The following is a 20,877-nucleotide window of genomic DNA, read 5'->3' on the forward strand; positions in this document are numbered from 1 at the left end:
AGTATTAGTCATCAGTCATATGGACATCACAGCATGATGAAGTTCTGAACACAGAAAAGCTGATATTAGCAGCTCTGATAGTATGAACAGGTATATTGAAAAGTATGTAAATAAAGCCAAATATGGGGCCAGAGAAATACATCAAATGGACATGTCAAGAATTTTAAAAAGCAGATTGATAGTTGACAATAGAGAGAAATGACATGGAACAATTTCTAGTCATGCTGGACAATTGCAGGTTTGACACAGTCAGACCACAGGGCTGCAAGTTAGAGGCATGCTCAATCTGTGAACTGCACCAACAGCCAATCACAAGGCATCAAAACAGAGAGGAGCAGTCACTTTGGTGTACAGTCTGAGGGAGATGAAAATTACAATCGATAAGACTGGAACTATCACCGAAATTACTGGATGAGACATCTAACAAGAAGGGAGTAATAATTAGAGCCTGGATACTGAGGACCTGGATGGAGAAGTGGAATGCTATGAACAGAGGACTGAGCAAACCTGACACTCAATTCTGATTGCTGAACAGGATGGGGGAACAGTTTTGGCAAGACGGAAGCTAAATGCAACCACAGAAAATCCCAAATGTCTAGTTAACATAAAAATTGGGGGCAACCATCTGACGGTTCAACTGATTCGGTGCAACAATGAGGAGTTGATGAACAATTATCTCTTGGTTGAACCTGAACAGAAGCCTGTAAAAGTGATAAAGCAGTCAGCAATCCCAATTAAAATAATAGGAATTCTAACCATAGTGGTAATGGATAAGGCAAGTGAACTTGGCATCATTTCACCAGAATCCTTTACAAAAATAGCAAAAAGTCAGAGATTAATGATTCTGCTTGTGAGCGGACTAGAAATAGCTCATACTGTGGATATATGTTTGAAAATGATTAAGAAGTAGGTGGGACTGGACTTACAGATGAAAGGATTGTAGATGGATTATGCCTTCCTGATAGTACCAGGGTTAGAGGTAGAGTCAATACTTGAAGAATAATTTTTAGCAGAAAAGGATGCAAAGATACACTTTCCCCAGGAAAAACTGTTGTGAATTTTGAGGGTTTCAATCTTGTGGTCAAATTATTCAAATCTACCACCGGCCAAGGGGAGGAAAACAAGCAGGTGAAATTACAGGGGGTAGACACTCACTACAGGGCACTACCGTATAATAATTCAAAACAAAGTACCATCATTCACAGAAGGCGATTGGCAGTAAATTGAGAAGCAACACCTATTTGAATTTCTTCCACAGGGACATCTTACTCAATTCATTGAGACAGTATGTGTCTGACGAGGGCCCAGGTTTGATTAACATCTTTAAATGCCAACCGAATAAAACCCATTGTGTCATTTAATAACTGTTCTTCCTCTACATCATCATCCAGGAGAGCTTCGGCAGACAGAGAGGGTAAGAAAATGCTCAAGAGAATAGGTAAGTTGTACAGTTTTGCTGTGCTATATTTGTGTATATATTTGTAAAGTTTATGCCTAGGTTTAAAGTGTATTGTCAGTGTTTTTTCATACGTATAGCAGGAATATTACTTATTTATTTGTATGTGTCACATCATACTTTAGGTTGAGCCTTTCTGTGTAGAATATTACAGAATGTGTATTGATTGAGTTGATTAGATAATGTTTGTATGTTGTGTTAGGAGTTCCAGGCATATCTGCCATGCATTCATTTTGCCTTTCTGTCTATCAAGGGTATTTATGATAATGCTTTCAAATCTTCTGGTACAGATTTTAAATTATGATCAGCAGATTTAGCCATTATTTGTGGTGTCTGTGCCCCAGGAACAAAGACAGTCTTGTAATTTCAATTTCATTTCCTTGTTTCTTTATAGTTTTTAAATTATTTGGGCCTAGGTACAAACATTCTGTATTTTTGTCTTGAATTACTGGCAGTTACAGTTACATAGAATTTGCATCCTACATATGGCATGTTGTCAGTTAACTATACAACACAGCTGTCCTGTAATTTTAACTTCATTTCCTTGTTATCTTAACAGTTTTAAAATTTGCTTGAATTTAAGTAAGATTTTAAAGAATTTTTGGTTTTAAATTCTTTTTGCAGGCTTACCAGCTGGCTTGCTCATGATGAAGTTTTGCTCATGATGAAGTTTATAGCTACATAATTTCATTCTCTTGTTGGCCCATAAGACAAATGCACTTCTTTGCATGTCTACATTAACAATGATATTTTTCAGTGCATGTTCACCACTTTTTTATGGTTTGAATGGTATATCAACTCAAAGTTGTAGCATATTACTTATACACTACTGTTAAGTGAATTTGTTACATGTTTACTTTTATTATTGGAGTTGGCTCTCCTTATATAATTTGTTCAGTTGTCATATGTTGTTTTACACTGAAGAGCCAAAGAAACTGGCACACTTGTCTCATTTCATGTAGGGCCCCTGTGAGCATGCAGAGGTGCAGCAACACGACACAGCATGACTCAACTAATGTCTGAAATAGTGCTGGAAGGAACTGACACCATGAATCCTGCAGGGCTGTCCGTAAATACCTAAGAGTGCAACAGGGTGGAAATCTCCTCTGTACAGCATGTTGCAAGGCATCCCAGATATGCTCAATAATGTTCATGTCTAGGGAGATTGGTGGCCAGCAGAAGTGTTTAAACTCAGAAGAGTGTTCCTGGAGCCACTCTGTAGCAATTCTGAATGTGTGGGATGTCGCATTGTCCTGCTGGAATTGCTCAAATCCATTGGAATGCACAATGGACATGAATGATTCAAGTGACCAGACAGGATGCTTACATACATGTCACTTGTCAGAGTCATATCTAGATGCATCAGGGGTTCCATATTACTCCATCTACACATGTCACACACCATTGCAGAGCCTCCACCAGCTTGAGCAGTCCGCTGCTGACATGCAGTGTCCATGGATTCAAGAGATTGTCTCCATACCCATACACATCCATCTGCTCGATACAATTTGAAATGAGACTTGTCTGACCAGACAACATGTTTCCTGCCATTAACAGTCCAATTGCAGTGCTGACAGGCCTAGGCAAGGTGTAAAGCTTTGTGCTGTGCAGTCATCAAGGGTAAACAAGTGGGCCTTCAGCTCCAAAAACCCATATAAATGAAGTTTCATTGAATAGCTTGCACACTGACACTTGTTGATGAGCCAGCACTGAAATCGGCAGCAATTTGAGGAAGGGTTGCACTTCTGTCACGTTGAAAGATTCTCTTCAGTTGTCATTTGTCCTGTTCTTGCAGGATCTTTTTCCGGTCTACCTCAGAGATGCTGTGTCCTATCACTCATGCATCAACTATAACACCTAGCAGCAGTAACCAATCTACCAACTGCACCAGACACTTGTTGCGTTAGATAGGCATTGCCGACCGCAGTGCCATATTCGGCCCATTTACATATCTCTTTATTTGAATAAGCATGCCCATACCAGTTTCTTTGGTGCTTCAGTGTATATCCTACTTTATTGCACCATACTTTCTGAGGCTACTTTCCCTCCATTTATTTACAGTTCTAAAGATGGTAGTGGAAACCAACTAGAAACTGATCATCTTGCTGTAATTATATACTGAAAATTGCAGTCTAGGCATAAAAAGTTTTTTTACAGTTAACTTTTTTATTTAGTAAGCAAAAGATATTTACTGTTCTAATTTTTTGTCATTTATACAACAATTAATGCACTTTTTGTCACTCTTAATTTTTTTCAGAGCAACTATTATTTTCAATCATCTCATCAGAAAGTTTATACGATTTTGGATTATTATTCATTATGGCATATAGAAAAACATGTCCTACACATGCCAAAGAAGTAGCCTCTATTACAGGTTAGAGATATAAGATTAAGTTGGTGGGAGACAGGCAGTGGCATGAAATAGGAGGACACTTGTGGCTGTGAAGTACAGTGAGAAATGTGGTTGCCTTGCAACCACTACAGCAGTTGTATAGGCCCACGAACACACTGAAATGAATGTCAGCCAATGGGGTTCTGGTGAAAGTGTGTTATGCCTATCAAGCCAATAGTGGATCAAGTATTGCTTTCAAAATAGTCCAAGCATATAAATTTTATTTTATTTTTTCCCTCTTACAGAATAGTCAATATGGTAGTTCTGCTGTCTTGAAAGGAAGGATTTAAATAGCCAAAATGTCATTAGATGTCTTCCAATACCCGCTCTATTAGTCATATAGGAAATATTTCAAATAACTGATGATTATGATAGAATCAAGCAAAATATATCTGTAATTGTATGGTCTTTGATAAATGAAACCTGATTATGACCTTAGGAGACCAACTGAAGATCACAATACAAGAAATAGACGTTTAACTGATACATCTTATTCTAGACTGACAAAGATTCACTATAGTTACAGGTATTAAAGTCTTCTCTACAACAGTAGATTATCTTGAAGTGCATGCACAGAGGAGCCGGCCGGTGTGGCCAAGTGGTTCTAGGCGCTTCAGTCTGGAACCGTGTGACCGCTATGGTCACAGGTTCGAATCCTGTCTTGGGCATGGATGTGTGTGATGTCCTTAGGTTAGTTATGTTTAAATAGTTCTAAGTTCTAGGGGAATGATGACCTCAGATGTTAAGTTCCATAGTGCTCAGAGCCATTTGAACTGTTTTTGCATGCACAGAGGGAAAGTAATATGAACTTAACCTTTTAAAATGGCAAGAAAGTAAATCATATTAAACAGCATTGCAATTCTAGGACTGCACAAATACCGGGCAGTTTTTCTGATGTTTACAGAGTTTGTCTGAAGGAAAACACATAGTTAAATGAAATGACTTTAAATTTAAGAAACTGCACAGAAACTGAGGGTCAAATCTTCTGCTTTCTGCATGTACACATTGTATTTGTTATATCTGCCAAGTTAAAACTATGCTTATTGAAATTCTGTATAAGAGTGATCCCAAATAAAGGAAAATATTGAAATATATTTCATATATATCAGAGTGTTTATGATAAGAAATAATGAATAAGACTTCAGAGATTTTAAAACACATTTGTAAAATGGTGAGTAAGCTAAAATAGGTAAAAAGTCTGTGAGTATAAAGAGTCTTCAGTAGGCTAAGTTACATATTTCACTTGTTTTAAATATGTTATAAATGACAATTACAGTACCTCTTGAAGAACAAACGCATCATTTCGGATCTTGTTATAGAGTTCCAAGGTATTAAGGTGTTTGGCTTTAAGTTTAAATTCATCCTGGAGTTTGAGTGCCTTCTTTAATTCCCATTTATTGAAAACCACACGCTGTCAGAATAAATGAAAAATCATAAATAATATTTTACTAAAAACATAAGTATGTATAGAGGTCACAATGCAAGCAATTTTTCACAGCAATAAAACTGCTTCTAAATTTCACACACATCATATTTATAATCTTAATTTTATCAAGAAGGAAGGATAAAAAAAATCTAGTCCCTTTTATTATGTATCAATGAATAGATAAGAACATCATTACAATACACAGAAATTTATGATAAAACAAGCACCTATTCAACTTTATACTGCAACACATTTAGAGCAGTGTCTGCAAAAACAGGACAAAAAATGTTCATAAATGAATATCATGCAATTTCTATTAAAATGGAGTTGCATTCCTTAATAAAAAAAACCTGTCCTATAAGTCTGCAAACAATCACTGTTATAATAACCTGTACTCCTTTTAGGCTGAGTTACACTATATGAACAATTATACAAAATTAGTTCATTATTCCCTCCATTACATTTTTATCAGCCTTGGGTCAAACAAACATTATCATAAACAGTTTCAACATTCTAGGCAGTCATCACCAGATTATCTGATTATTTTACATAGTACCTCTTCAAAGTATAGAAGTACAGGCCAATGGAGGAGCTTACAAAATTATGAGTGCCTCTCCTAGCCTGTATAGCCACACTTTGATGAGGCTTTGGTAATGTATTCAATACATCTGATGCTGGCTTGTTCAAATGTCAAAACTAGTTATGATACCATTTCTGTGATCCAAAGCTAAAAAACACAATTAGAGAATTTAGTTTACAAGTGAGTCATTGTGTTCTCCTACAGCACTATGCCCAGTCAGTGTTAGGTTGTTATTACCTTAAGAATACAGTATGCTAGCTTCATGTAAACAGTACATCGATCTCTTCTCCTCAAACTGATTAATTCTGAAAACTAGTTTATGAGTAAAAATGTAAAGTTCATTCATAGAAGACATCGACTATTAAGAAAGCCACAAACTTATTTTTATAAGCTATTAAGGTATTTATTTGTTGTGCAGGCAGTTGAATAAAACATTTTTATTCTAGAAGTTATAACTCTCTGTGTAATTTTGTGTCATAGAATCAGAATTCAAATAAAGTTTGTGCCTCAATGACATTAATTAATCTGAAAAAAAGTTGTATGTTAAACATCTTCAATGAATATATGCAAAAATAAGTGATTGTAATACCCAGAATGGCTTGCAATGTGTTACATACAAATTCTTCATGGCTTTCTGCCAATAAAATCAATAGAAGGAATGTTGAGGCTGTAAAGGACTGAGGATCAAATGCACTAGATTCTGGTTTCTGATCAAAGAGCTGTTACACGTACATGAGAATGACAGTAAAGGTTCCAGTACCATGGCTCATTCCTGAACAACTACCCTGTACCATTCTCAATACTTCACTACAAAAGCCATATACATATGAAAGACTCAGATGCTAGACAAACTTGTTCCAGAATTCAGACTATCAATATTTTTATATATATATATAATGGAAGGAAACATTCCACGTGGGAAAAATTATATATAAAAACAAAGATGAGGTGACTTACCGAACAAAAGCGCTGGCAGGTCGATAGACACACAAACAAACACAAACATACACACAAAATTCAAGCTTTCGCAACAAACTGTTGCCTCATCAGGAAAGAGGGAAGGAGAGGGGAAGACGAAAGGAAGTGGGTTTTAAGGGAGAGGGTAAGGAGTCATTCCAATCCCGGGAGCGGAAAGGCTTACCTTAGGGGGAAAAAAAGGACAGGTATACACTCGCACACACGCACATATCCATCCACACATACAGACACAAGCATATATATAAAATCAAAGATGAGGTGACTTACCGAACGAAAGCGCTGGCAGGTCGATAGACACACAAACAAACACAAACATACACACAAAATTCAAGCTTTCGCAACAAACTGTTGCCTCATCAGGAAAGAGGGAAGGAGAGGGGAAGACGAAAGGAAGTGGGTTTTAAGGGAGAGGGTAAGGAGTCATTCCAATCCCGGGAGCGGGAAGACTTACCTTAGGGGGAAAAAAGGACAGGTATACACTCGCACACACGCACATATCCATCCACACATACAGACACATATATATATATATATATATATATATATATATATATATATATATATATATATATATATATATATATATATATATATATATATATATATATAAAGCAAATACAACTGAAAATTGATACATGGATAGGAAAAAGGAGGTTAAGTAAGCATGTATCACCAAATATTATGCAGTTAAACAATAAAATAAATGAACTTGCTCAGATAAACTACTGTCCAAAAATCATATAGTGATAACATGTATTTTTTAACATAATTTGGCAACTGGAACAGGAAGGCTGAATACACATGCATGTAAATTGGCATCTAGTTATTGCTTGTCAGGTATGGAGAGACGAGGATACACCATTTACATTAAGAAGGAAAGCAAATACACACATTAAAAAAAATTTGCATCATCCCAGTTCCCAGAACTCATGAAGATAGATGTTGACTGTGGATATTATATCACAGTCACAATCCCTTTGACTGTTCAGGGATGTCACTAAACCTCCCAAGGATGTGTGTGTGTGAAATCTTATGGGACTTAACTGCTAAGGTCATCAGTCCCTAAGCTTACACACTACTTAACCTAAATTATCCTAAGGACAAACACACACACCCATGCCCGAGGGACGACTTGAACCTCCGCCAGGACCAGCCACACAGTCCATGACTGCAGCGCCTTAGACCGCTCTGCTAATCCCGCACGGCCCCAAGGATGTAAACAACCATGCATGAGCAGCACCTATTAGACGGAGGGGGGTCTGACAGATGATCAGTTCAAGACATTCCACCAGGAAGGAGGTACACGGCTCATGTTATCTGTAGTTCAACCTTGCCTAGACGGTCAATACTGTGTTTTGATCGCGTCCGCATTGTTACTTTGTGCCATGAAGGGCTCTCAACTAGTGAAGTGTCCAGGTGTCTCGGAGTGAACCAAAGTGATTTTGTTGAGACATGGAGGATATACAGACAGACAGGAACTGTCTATGACATGCCTTGCTCAGGCGGCCCAAGGGATACTACCGCAGTGGATGACTGCTACCTACAGATTATGGTTCAGAGGAACACTGACAGCAACATCACCATGTTGAATAACGCTTTTTGTGCAGCCGCAGGATGTTATGTTATGACTCAAACTGTGTGCAATAAGCTAAATGATGCACAACTTCACTCCCGACGTCCATGGCGAGGTCCATCTTTGCAACCACAACACCATGCAGTGCGGTACAGATGGACCCAACAACATGCTGAACAGACCGCTCAGGATTGGCATCACATTCTCTTCACCGATGAGTGTCGCATATACCTTCAACCACACAACTGTCAGAGACATGTTTGGAGGCAACCCGGTCAGGATGAACACCTTAGACACACTGTCCAGTGAGTGCAGCAAGGTGGAGGTTCCCTGATATTTTGGGGCGGCATTATGTGGGGCCGACATACGCCTCTTGTGGTAATGGGAGGTGCCATAACGTCTGTACGATACGTGTATGCTATCCTCCGACCGATAGTGCAACCATTGCGGCAGCATATTGGTGAGGCATTCATCTTAATGGACAACAGTTCATGCTCCCTTCATCACATCTTGCTAATGCTTCCTTTAGGATAGCAACATTGCTCGACTAGAGTGGCCAGCATGTTTTCCATGCATAAACCTATTGAACATGCCTGGAATAGATTGAAAAGGGCTGTTTATGGACGATGTAAGCCACTAACCTCTCTGAGGGATCTAAGCTGAATCACCATTGAGAAGTGGGACTATCTGGACCAACAGTGCCTTGATGAACTTGTGGATAGTATGCCACAATTAATACAGGCATGCATCAATGCAAGAGGATGTACTATTGGTTATTAGAGGTACTGGTGTGTACTGCAACCTGGACCATCACCTCTGACACCTCTGAAGGTCTTGCTGTATGGTTGTACAACATGCAATGTGTGATTTTCATGAGCAATAAAAAGGGCAGAAATGATGTTTATGTTGATCTCTATTTTAATTTTCTGGATAGGTTCTGGAACTCTCGGAACCAAGGTTATGCAAAACTTATTTTGATATGTGTATATTGTTGTTGTTTTGTAGTTATGTCATCTTCAGTCAGAAGATTGATTTGATGCAGTCTTCATGCTAGTCTAACCTATACAGGTCTCTTCACCTCTGCATAACTATTACAACTCACATGCATTTGAATCTCCTTACTGTAGTCAAGCCTTGGTCTCCCACTCCAATTTTTTAGGCCTGCCACCCTTTTTCCGTCTATTACCAAATTAACAATTACCATGGCCACTGTCTCCGACTGCTGTAGCTGGACTAAGTTGTAACTGTGCCTGATAGGATCAGCAGTCTGGTGGTGGAGGTAATGAGGTGGCATGGTGTGGGGAGGAGGGAATAAGAAGGTGGAGTGGGAAAAATGTTTTGCTGTTTATGGAGCACACAAGAACATGGCGGGGATGTGGTAGATTTGGTAGGGCTGCAAGATGATTGTTATGTGTTTTGGGGTGGGGGGTTGGGGGGTGGGTGTGGAAAAGCAGGGAAAGGGGAAAACAACTGGTTGCTTTGGTGGAATAGAAGGCTATGTTGTGCTGGAGTAGGAGCAGAGAAGTGAATAGGTAAGTGGAGGACAGGGACTAGCAAAGGTTGAGGCCAGGGGGGTTACAGAAAAGTAGGTGTATCTTTCACAAAGCTATTTTACATGTAAGTCAGTTAGACACTTCTCTTTCAAAGATTTCTGCTACACAGTTCAATATGCAGATATATTTAACTCATATTTTCATCACTAAACACTTAAATTATTGACTCCTTGTGGATTATTTGGTTGTTAGAAAATATGTTCACAGTCACATTCAAATGAAAGTGCAATTTGCAGCACAAAAAAATTAAGAGTTTAATATCAACAGAAAATCTGTAAAGCAAAGGGTAAATAAGATCATTCTACCAATAACACCATGTCACTCACTTTTTCTAAGCCTAAAGTTTCCTGAAAAGTATGATTCCCAAACACTAAAAAGTGGGAATTAGAGTCCATCAGAATTATTAGTTTACTTACCTTAATATAATCATAAAGTCTTGTAATATTTGGTGTTCCATGTCTCTCTTTTGCAATTCTGTGCATTTGAGGTGTTATGATGCTGTGTCCAAACACAGCTAGTTCAGTAGCTTTATTTGCAATGCTGATGTCAGCCTCTGGTTCCCGTAATATCACCTTGAACATCATAAGTTCAGTCAAATTATTTATCATGACCTCATGAGACAGACGACACAAACAGAGGAATACAAACAATGAAGTTTCTAATTCCCTTCTTATTGAGGTAATGTTAAATGCAAATCTTAATTCTATCTTTCCTTTCAATTAAGTAACTGACACTTGACAATGGTACTAGTTTGAAAGAAAATATGCAATAGTGCTTTGTCTCCGAGCCAAGAACCAAGCCTTCAGATGATTTTGGAAACATGACTCTATTGGTTTAAACTTTATTTCATTCTATACTGTGTTGTGTGTGAGTGTGATCACAAGATGGAAAGAAGGTTGCAGCTCAATGTCTCACCAACATCAGGATCATTAGACACAAGAAAAAACTCTCACAGCTAGGGATATTACTCAAGTATCTCTTTCAGCATAATGCATATGCTCATATTTTCTTTCAGAGTAGTTGCATTATCCACTGTCAGTTACTTCCTTGCAAAAGGTTGTGGTCAAAAATTGTGTGTAAGTGTCTTTTAATTGTGCCTGTCTGCAACTTAGCACGTTATCTTTATGGTAAGTAGCAATCTATCTTTTTCTGCATTGTTGTCTGTATATAACAGATTACAGTAAAGTGAAATACCTGACATGCATATCCTTCTGCACTTTCTCAATCATAAGTTGACGTTCCAGAACGAGATTTTCAGTCTGCAGTGGAGAGTGCGCTGATGTGAAACTTCCTGGCAGATTAAAACTGTGTGCCTGATCGAGACTCGAATGCGGGACCTTTGCCTTTCGCGGGCAAGTGCTCTACCACCTGAGCTACCCAAGCACGACTCACGCCCTGGGGCAAAAGGCAAAGGTCCTGAGTTTGAGTCTCGGTCCGGCACACAGTTTTAATCTGCCAGGAAGTTTCACATCAGCGCACACTCCACTGCAGACTGAAAATCTCATTCTGGAAACATCCCCTAGGCTGTGGCTAAGCCATGTCTCCACAATATCCTTTCTTTCAGGAGTGCTAGTTCTGTAAGGTTTGCAGGAGAGTTTCTGTAAAGTTCGGAAGGTAGGAGACGAGGTACTGGCAGAAGTAAAGCTCTGAGGATGGGGTGTGAGTCGTGCTTGGGTAGCTCAGGTGGTAGAGCACTTGCCCGCGAAAGGCAAAGGTCCCAAGTTCAAGTCTCGGTGCGGCACACAGTTTTAATCTGCCAGGAAGTTTCAGAAGTTGATGTTAATAATGCTTTTGAAATTAATTAAATGCACAAGAATGAAATGAATGGATTAATGTAGGTGAAACCAGGGGTTTAATTGATCCATTTCATTTTAGTGCATTTAATTCATTTCCTATATGTTCCATGTGGCAGATCCATGGTACTCCATCCTTCAGAAATTACCATGGAAATATCAGTGACAAAGAAAATTTGAGGCATATGGAGGCATGCTCAGATAACTTAAGGTGATTGCTTGTGAAAAGAAAGAAATATGGGTTTGAGCTATGGTGTGGCACACATTTTTAACTGTAAAGATGCATGCAATGTAATAGTTCTGTTTATAAAATCTCTATGAGGGCAAAGACTTTCTGAATTTTCTGTATAGATTTATAAGAGCTTAATTATTTTTTGTTAATTGACCTTCTAAATGGTCTGATACTTTATTGTTGTAGCAAACTATCCACAATAGTGAGATACATGATAAACCAAAGGTATACAGGAAAAGAATAATTTTCACACAGATTTGGAGGTATGCTTATAATGTGCAAGTATATATTATTATAAAATGACAAACTGTAAATGCATTCAAAAGGATAATTGTGTGACAGCACTAACCACTTGTACGTGCTGAGATGCTGTTCCACCAGGGTCTGATTTATTTAAGAAGGAAGAAATGTTTGTGTCAAACATTTTGTTTCACAATATTTGTGTTGTTATAGAGAATTGTCAAAATGACTAGGTCACAATCTATATTTCATGAATTTGTAGTAGTACAAAACAAAAAACATAGAAGTTGGATGAAGGCCATTTGGAAGAGCAAGGCATGCCGACGTTAAAACCATCACAAAAACTGTAAAATGCTTCATAGTATAACAGTTGGGAACACTGATATATTTCCCTCTGAGTTCAATGTAAAATATGAATAATCAAATAAACTGACTCAGACATCATAGCTGCCTTTGTGAAATTATCATTCTGTAATTAGTACTTAGGAACTTGATGCAGATATGTCTCAGTAATATTCTTCTTCTTCAACTACTTTCATATTTAATATAACTAATTAATAACTATGTTAACTATGTAAAGCTTGTTAGTAATTAGAGCCTTGCAACTTTCTTGATTTACTACTTTCACTTAAATGTAAACATGTATCACTGACAATGTGGATATGATCTTTAGTTATCAAATGTCATACTTGATGCATGCACAGAAAGAAATAAGAGTACAGTATGATAGGGATTCGATAGGAATTATTATAATAAGTAACGTGTTTGTAACACGCGGAGTGAATTCATACTTTATCAACTGGTTTCATATAACATTCTCATTTTGGTGACTTGCTACATTGTTTTACACAGATGATGAGAAATCTTGTTTTATTCTGTGTATGACATGAAATATGTAAATGTGGTTGAGACTAAAACAATGCCCTCTTAAGAGGGGTAATAAGCACTGATACACATTTTAATGAGGTATGAAGTAGTAAAACCAAAGGAAGGCTTTTGAAATTCTTGAGAATAAAAAAGTATTCCACAATTTCATCGGTTTCTTAGCAGTTTATGCTGTTACAGCAGTTACTTTTGGCACTATAGACAAAATTGGGATTATAAATAAATACATTCCATAAAACATTATCACTTCTGAAGAACTTGTGGCACATGACAGAAAATCAATGTAGCGGTACTGAAAGCAGAGAGGTTCCAATGCAGCAAAGTACAGTTGTGTTTCTGACATCTCTGTTTGTTTACTCTTACTTCCTAGTTTTATTAGAATGTAATTTTTATGGACGGAATATTCTTGCTATTTCAGATAAGTTATAAATGCTAATAATTAATATAACAATTTAATATTCTGCTTGGGTTTTTTATAGTGCGTTAACACCAGTGGTGACCCCAGTTTTCTGAACACAGAACCAGTTTTATGAATGCAGTACCCACTGGACTCGCATTTGGGAGAACGATGGTTCAATCCCACGTCCGGCCATCCTGATTTAGGTTTTCTGTGATTTCCGTAAATCACTCCAGGCAAATGCTGGGATGGTTCCTTTGAAAAGGTACGGCTGACTTCCTTCCCCATCCTTCCCTAATCCAATGAGACCGATGACCGCGCTGTTTGGTCTCTTCCCCCAAAACAACCCAACAACCCAATACAGTACCAGTTTTTAATGAACCTGAAATGCACCCATGTAAATCAAGTTTACAGTGGAAGACAAGAATTTACTGACAGATACAAGACAGCAGGAAGGAGGAAACAGCGCGATGCACTAGTTGAGATTTCATCCACACTGTTTTGTATCAGCAGGGAATCAGACACAGCTTTGATCTCATGATTGGCCAACTGCCACAGAATCCAAAAAATTGGTTCACGCATGTGGAAGCAAATTTTCTGCAGACAAAGTTCACCTACATGTTCAGCCAACTTGATCAAATCTGCCCATTTTTGGTGGAAGTTATCACTGTGATTCCACCAACTTCCCTTTGTTACTCACACTTGAAATAAGCACTGATGCACCATGTTTCTGGATTAGCAGAACAACAAATTCTCCAGTTATTTTGTCATGAAGAAATGCCTTTGATCTGACTAGGAACACAAGGAAACAAAAAAGAGTCACAATTTATTGTGCCACAGAGTGACATCAACAAAAATACAGTGAAAGAAACAGATAGGCACAACAAAAAGACTGTTAGAAAGTGAGCTTTCAGCCAACTAGGCCTTCAGTAGCCAGAGAGTGTGGTAATTTGTGTATGAGTTGCATTTTCATGAGTGTGTGTGTGTGTGTGTGTGTGTGTGTGTGTGTGTTTTGTCTATTTTGATGCAGGCCTAGTTGGATGAAAACTCACCTTCCGACAGTCTTTATATTGTGCCTGTCTGTGACTCAGAATTCCACTTTATGGTAGCAACTGTCCTTTTCAAAATATTGTTGAATTCCATCCTGGATTTTCCATTGTAGGATACAGTGAAAATAGTTCACATGTCTGACCCACATTTAACAAGCGAAGGCCCGGGGGCCATTGCATGCAATCCACGTCAGGTGTTACTGATGTAGAGCTGTGTGCACCCAGCACACATGGTGATGGCAGTTGGTGTCCAGCCAGTCCCTCAAGGGTGCTTAGGGTAGCTGTGAGCACACAGTATGCTTGGTGTGGTGGCCTGACTTACATCCACTGTGCGCACTAGGTGTAATAACCCTGAAACCAGGGTGCAAGGCGAGTGTTCCAAGGAGAATATCTTAGACGAAACCAGGGTGTAAGGCAAGACTTCCAAGAAGAATATCTTAGACAGGATCTTGACACACACACACACACACACACACACACACACACACACACAGAGAGAGAGAGAGAGAGAGAGAGAGAGAGAGAGAGGGAGAGAGAGAGAGAGAGATAGAGAGAGATAGATAGATAGATAGAGAGAGAGAGAGAGAGAGTGGTCAACAGCAACAGATGAAAATTTGTGTTGGACTGGGAATTTTAAAGTAGACCTCCCACTTAAGATGAACAGTTGCCTTAACTGCCTCGGCTATCAGAGCATGCTTTCCATCTGACCCAAATTCCCAATCTGTTGCACACTACTAGCATAGCATCAGCTACCCACCAACTACTCACTCACTGTTTTGGATTCCTGCAAGAGACTGGGCTTGTGTGTGTATCCACACTGAAACAAAGGATCTTTGATAATTACACACACACACACACACACACACACACACACTAAAGTGCCAAAGAAACTGGTATAGGCATGCATATTCAAATACAGAGATATGAAAACAGGCAGAACACGGCACTGCAGTCGGCAATGCCTATATAAGACAACAAGTGTTTTGCATAGTTGTTAGATTAGTTACTGCTGCTACAATGGCAGGTTATCAAGATTTAAGTGAGTTTGAATGTGGTGTTATAGTCAGCACACATGTGATGGGACACAGCATCTCTGAGGTAGCGATAAAATAGGGATTTTCCCATATGACCATTTCATGAGTATACAGTGAATATCAGGAATCCAGTAAAATATCAAATCTCTGTGGCCAGAAAAAGATCCTGCAAGAACAGGATCAACAATGACTGAAGAGAATCGTTCAACGTGACAAAAATGCAACCCTTCCAAAAATTGCTGCACATTTCAATGCTGGCCCATCAACAAGTGTCAACATGCGAATCATATATATATATATATATATATATATATATATATATATATATATATATATATATATATATATATATATATATATATATATATATATATGTAACTTTGACAGGTGACATGTATGTAAGCATCCTGTCTGCTCACCTGCATCCATTCATGTCCATTGTGCATTCTTCAGCAATTCCAGCAGGACAATGAGACATCCCACACATCCAGAATTGCTACAGAGTGCCTCCAGGAACACCCTTCTGCATTTAAACACTTCTGCTGGCCACCAAACTCCCCAGACATTAACATTATTGAGCATATCTAGGATGCCTTGCAATGTGCTGTTCAGAAGAGATCTCCACCCCCTCATACTCTTATGGATTTATGGACAGCCCTGCCTGATTCATGCTGTCGATTCTCTCCAGCAGTACCTCACACATTAGTCAAGTCCATGCCACATTGTGTTGCAGCACTTCTGTGTGCTCATGGGGGCCCTACATGATATTAAGCAGGTGTACCAGTTTCTTTGGCTCTTCATTGTGTGTGGTGTGTGTGTGTGTGTGTGTGTGTGTGTGTGTGTGTGTGTGTGTGTGTGTGTGTGTGTGCACTTGTAGGTAGTTTCTATTCTTTTGGACATCTCCAAAAGAATGGACACTATGAATTGTTGTTGCAGTGGTAGTGTGCAACAGACTGGGAGTTTGGGTCAGATGGGAAGCACACTTGTTTGCTGAGGAGATTGAGGTGCCTGCTCGCATTAAGGAGAAGATCTGGGTTCGAGTCCTCGTCCAGCATAAATTTTCACCTGTTGCCATTCAAACATTTCAGTGCCCAAATATGGCTGTTGTCTTTAAAAACTTTGAACGCCTTCACAGTCACATCTACTGTTGCAGACAGACAGTGAACAACATAAGGCAAATGAGACAACACATAAATTGCCAATAACCAGAAATTGCCTTAAAAGGAATCAGTGAAATGAATGTGGTTTCTTTCCCAAGGCTTTGTAGGGGCTGGATATGGTGAAGAAAGAGTGCATGGCACCACCTGCTGACCTGAGCACTTTGGGCAGGCTGTGACAAGGTATTCAACCTCCTGAGTAATGCCAATGTTCACAACACATGACAGCGTGCCAACAGTTTTGAGCAAGAGATCCCCCAGTGAGCCTGATATAGTAAGTACAGGGCATCCTGCTGCAGAGCCATTGGAACCATGACATGAAGAATAAATCATTCCATTGACAGCAGAATAAAGCCATCCAAGACAGAGAGGCAATGGCGCAATGCATAAAAATTTCATTGCAAGTCTGATGCCCATCCCAGCAGAAGATCAGACTGCCAGTGTTGTACTATGCATATGATCTGATGGAGCACCAGATCTGCAATCACAGCAGAGGCAACACGATGATCGGGAAGCTATTCATAGTGTGTCTCACAATCATTGTTGTTGGTGTGGTCTTCGGTCCGAAGACAGGTTTGAACGCAGCTCTCCACCATGCTACTCTATCCTTCATCTTTGAGTAACTACTGCAACCTACATCCTTCTTCATCTCTTGGTCTCCCTCTATGATTTTTACCCCACACACTTCCCCCTCAGCACTAAAGAGGTGATCCCTTGATGTTTCAGAATTGTCCTACCAACCGATCCCTTCTTCTAGTAGGGTTGTACCACAAACATCCCCCCCCCCCCCCCCCCCGATTCTATTCAGTACCTCATCATTAGTTACATGATTTGCTCATGTAATCTTCAGCATTCTTCTGTAGCACCACATTTCAAAAGCTTCTATTCTCTTTTTGTCTAAGCTGTTTATTGTCCATGTTTCACTTCGATACATGGCTACATTCCATACCAATACTTTCAGAAAACACTTCCTTGCACTTAAATTTGATTTAATTTGACTATGTTCCATTATCCCAATTTTTCTTTTTTTGTGTTTATCTGATATCCTCATTTCAAGACACTGTCCATTCTGTTCAGCTGGTCTTTCAAGCCCTTTGCTGTCTCTGACAGAACTACAATGTCACTGGCAAAGCTTAAGCTTTTAATTTCTTTGTCCCCCTCCCTGCCTTTCACACTTAAATTTCTATGCCAAATTTTTATTTTGTTTCTTTTATTGCCTCTTAATATACAGATTGATAACATCAGGGATAGGCTACAATCCTGTCTGACTCCCTTCTACTACTGCTACTACTACTACTCAATAACTGCTTCCCTTTAATGCAGCTTGACTCTTATAACTGCCATCTGGTTTCTGTACAAATTGTAGATAAAGATGGGCTAAAATGGGAAACCAAGAGCTTATGGCCAGTAATTAGATGAAATTTTGCACCACACCAGAACACGTGAATTTCTTTTTTAAGGCATAGACAGTGGCAAGTCTTTCCATCTGAGAATAATTTTGATGAGCCAAGTTGAATGTTTTTGAAATAAAGCAATCTTAATGGCGATGGCCCAGGACCACCTCCACCCCATATTCAGCTGTGTCTGTGACCATGACTGCACGCTTCCAAGGTTTAAATTTTGCCGGACATGGTGCGGAGTGAAGACTATCCTTAAGCTGCAGAGAGCAAGCTCACAGGCTGCAGACCAAACAAAAGATGCACGAGATGAGCAATAGTAGCTGCTCTGGGAATACCAGAAGTTCTCATAGATGAGATGGCCAGTGCAAAGCCATAATAGTGCACACCCTGCTGGAAATTTCATGATCCAAATAAACTACGGAGGGCTACAAAAAGTGAGACTTAGTGGGATTATGTTTCAATCCCACAGCCTGTAGAATAGTAGACAAAGAATGGAGAATACATAGGTGATCCTCCATGGTAGCACCTGTCATGACAATATTATCAAGACAGTTAATGCAATTTGGGGCAACTCTCATAATCAGTTCTAAAAAATTGTTGAAAGTTGGCATGCTCAGCAGTGGCCCCAAACATGAGCCACTGACACTGATAGAGATCAAAAACTGTATTAATCACAAGCAACTGGTTTGATGCCTCGACCATCGGAATCTGAAAGTTGGCTTTGGCGAAGTTGATTTTCAAAAAGTATTGACCTGCATCCTAGTTTGTAAGTAACTCCTCCGGGCAAGGCAGAGGGTAAGCGCCTATGACTTTCTGTGCATTAGTAGTGACCTTGAAGTAGCCACAGAGTTGAAGCTGACCAGACAACTTCTTTACAAGCAACAAAGGGATAGACAAATCACTTGAGGAAATTGGTGTAATAACTCCCAGTGATGTCAAGCAACCCAGCTTCACCTTAACCTGATTGTGTAAAGCTACTGGCACCAGTTATAACCAAAAAATTTAGAACAGGCAGAGGTTTTTAGGGTGATGTGTGCTGTGAAATCGTTCCACATCATATCCCTGGAACAAACAGATCTGGAAACTCAGAACAGCCAGCAGTACAATTCATGAAAAGACACTTGGTCTGACACTAGATGCCCTGTATCCATAACAGAAGAAACAAAAGTAGCAAAGACATCTAACGCGAACAGTTTTTCTGTACTCACATCATTAACCACCAAGTTCAAAAAGGAATGGGAAGCTGACTGGTAAAGTGCGTCGGCTGTGAGCTGGCCAAAAATGGGTTATCTGCTGTTTGTTACTGCTTACCTGATGCTCTACACATGTCAATGGTAGAGACCCTAGCCTGGGATACATCTTAGAGTTGAGCAGAGACACAGTGGCCCTGTGTGAACTTCTAGGGTTAATGGCGTATCCATCTCCATTCTTCAATAAAAAGTTTTTCTGACATGCAGACAATGGCAAACACAATCACAAAACACTATGAATATCGATGTCCATTTATTCCTACAATTATTCCTTAGAGGGGGTGTTGAGATCGACATATTGCCACTATGTGAGCATTTTGGTATATTTATGGCAAGAGACAGGATGCCTACTTGTGCTGTACAAAGCAGAAGTGGCATTTGTTGTTCCTACTGCTGACATTGTGTTTGTCAGCATCGGTCCAGTTGCCTTGTTTATACTGCAGCTACCTCCTCTTCCCCCAGCATGCTACATTCCATGTGCTGGAGCTGCATGCTGTCAACAATGGCAACATTTTAATTGACAGTGGGGGTTACCTTGAATGACTGTGCAATACTCAAAACCTCTTCTGCCATAGGGTTTTCAAACTGAAGGGCACATTGATACACCTCCTCATCTGGGGATGTACAAATGATTGCATCTCTGATAGTGGTGTCTATATAAGTCTCCCGAAATGTAGACGTGAAGTTTGGCCACCAAAGCTCAATATGACTGCTGCAGCTGTTTGCAACATTGGTAGAATTCAACACACAGTGTCCACATCAAAAGAAAGCAATGCTGGTTCTTGCAAAGAAGCTAACTGCCACAGTATGTGATACATACAGGAAGGTATCCATGATAAGAAAAATAGACCTTCATGTTAACCACCTGGAATGCCATGAAATGTTCATGAAGCTGCTTCTTGTAAGCATCCCAGTCTTCTACGGATTATCACAGGGAGAGGAGGGGTAGATCGGATGGCAGTGGGTGAACAACCAGAAGCTGAGCCTGGGTCAGTGTAGTCAACAACAGTTCCAATACGGCAGTGTGAACTTGCTGTTTGTTGCAGAAGTGACTGGAGTAAAGCCTCCATGGAATAACTGGTTGGCAGAAAAATCACAGAATCCAAGAAACACAAAAATTTACCCCTCAACATCATGACTTGTGTTCTAACTAGGAACACAAGGAAACACAACCGTAAAAAGATATAAAATTTATTGGGTAATGGAGTGACGTCAACAGGAATACAATGAAAGTGGTTTACATGCCTCGAACATGTTTAAGAACTGAGCGCATGGAGGCCTGTGCATGCCCTTGTAAAGATACCATCCATGTCCGGTTTTGCTACAGTAATGCTGCGTGTACACAGCAGACCTGGTGATAGCAGTGTGACCAGGCCAACTCTGACGGCTGCCTCAGATAGTTGCAGGGATGCCATTCAAATGTTGGCACACACTACGCTTCCCACAGTGGTCAGATTTATGTCCTCTGTGGGCAATAGGTGT

The 20,877-nt window shown here is 39.5% G+C and overlaps 1 protein-coding gene across 1 annotated transcript in view; it reads right to left on the reverse strand.

The window, feature by feature from the left end:
- LOC126484991 (putative phosphoenolpyruvate synthase) overlaps nt 1–20,877 on the reverse strand; it is a 317,801-nt gene that overhangs the window by 99,685 nt on the left and 197,239 nt on the right. The window contains exons 17-18 of the mRNA XM_050108598.1: nt 10,375–10,530; nt 5,128–5,259 (exon numbers count right to left, since the gene is read on the reverse strand). Of these exons, the coding sequence (XP_049964555.1) occupies nt 5,128–5,259; nt 10,375–10,530 (288 nt within the window). The remainder of the gene's footprint in view (nt 1–5,127; nt 5,260–10,374; nt 10,531–20,877) is intronic.

The sequence above is a fragment of the Schistocerca serialis genome, chromosome 6 (genome assembly GCF_023864345.2).
Source record: "Schistocerca serialis cubense isolate TAMUIC-IGC-003099 chromosome 6, iqSchSeri2.2, whole genome shotgun sequence".
Lineage (NCBI taxonomy): Eukaryota > Metazoa > Arthropoda > Insecta > Orthoptera > Acrididae > Schistocerca > Schistocerca serialis.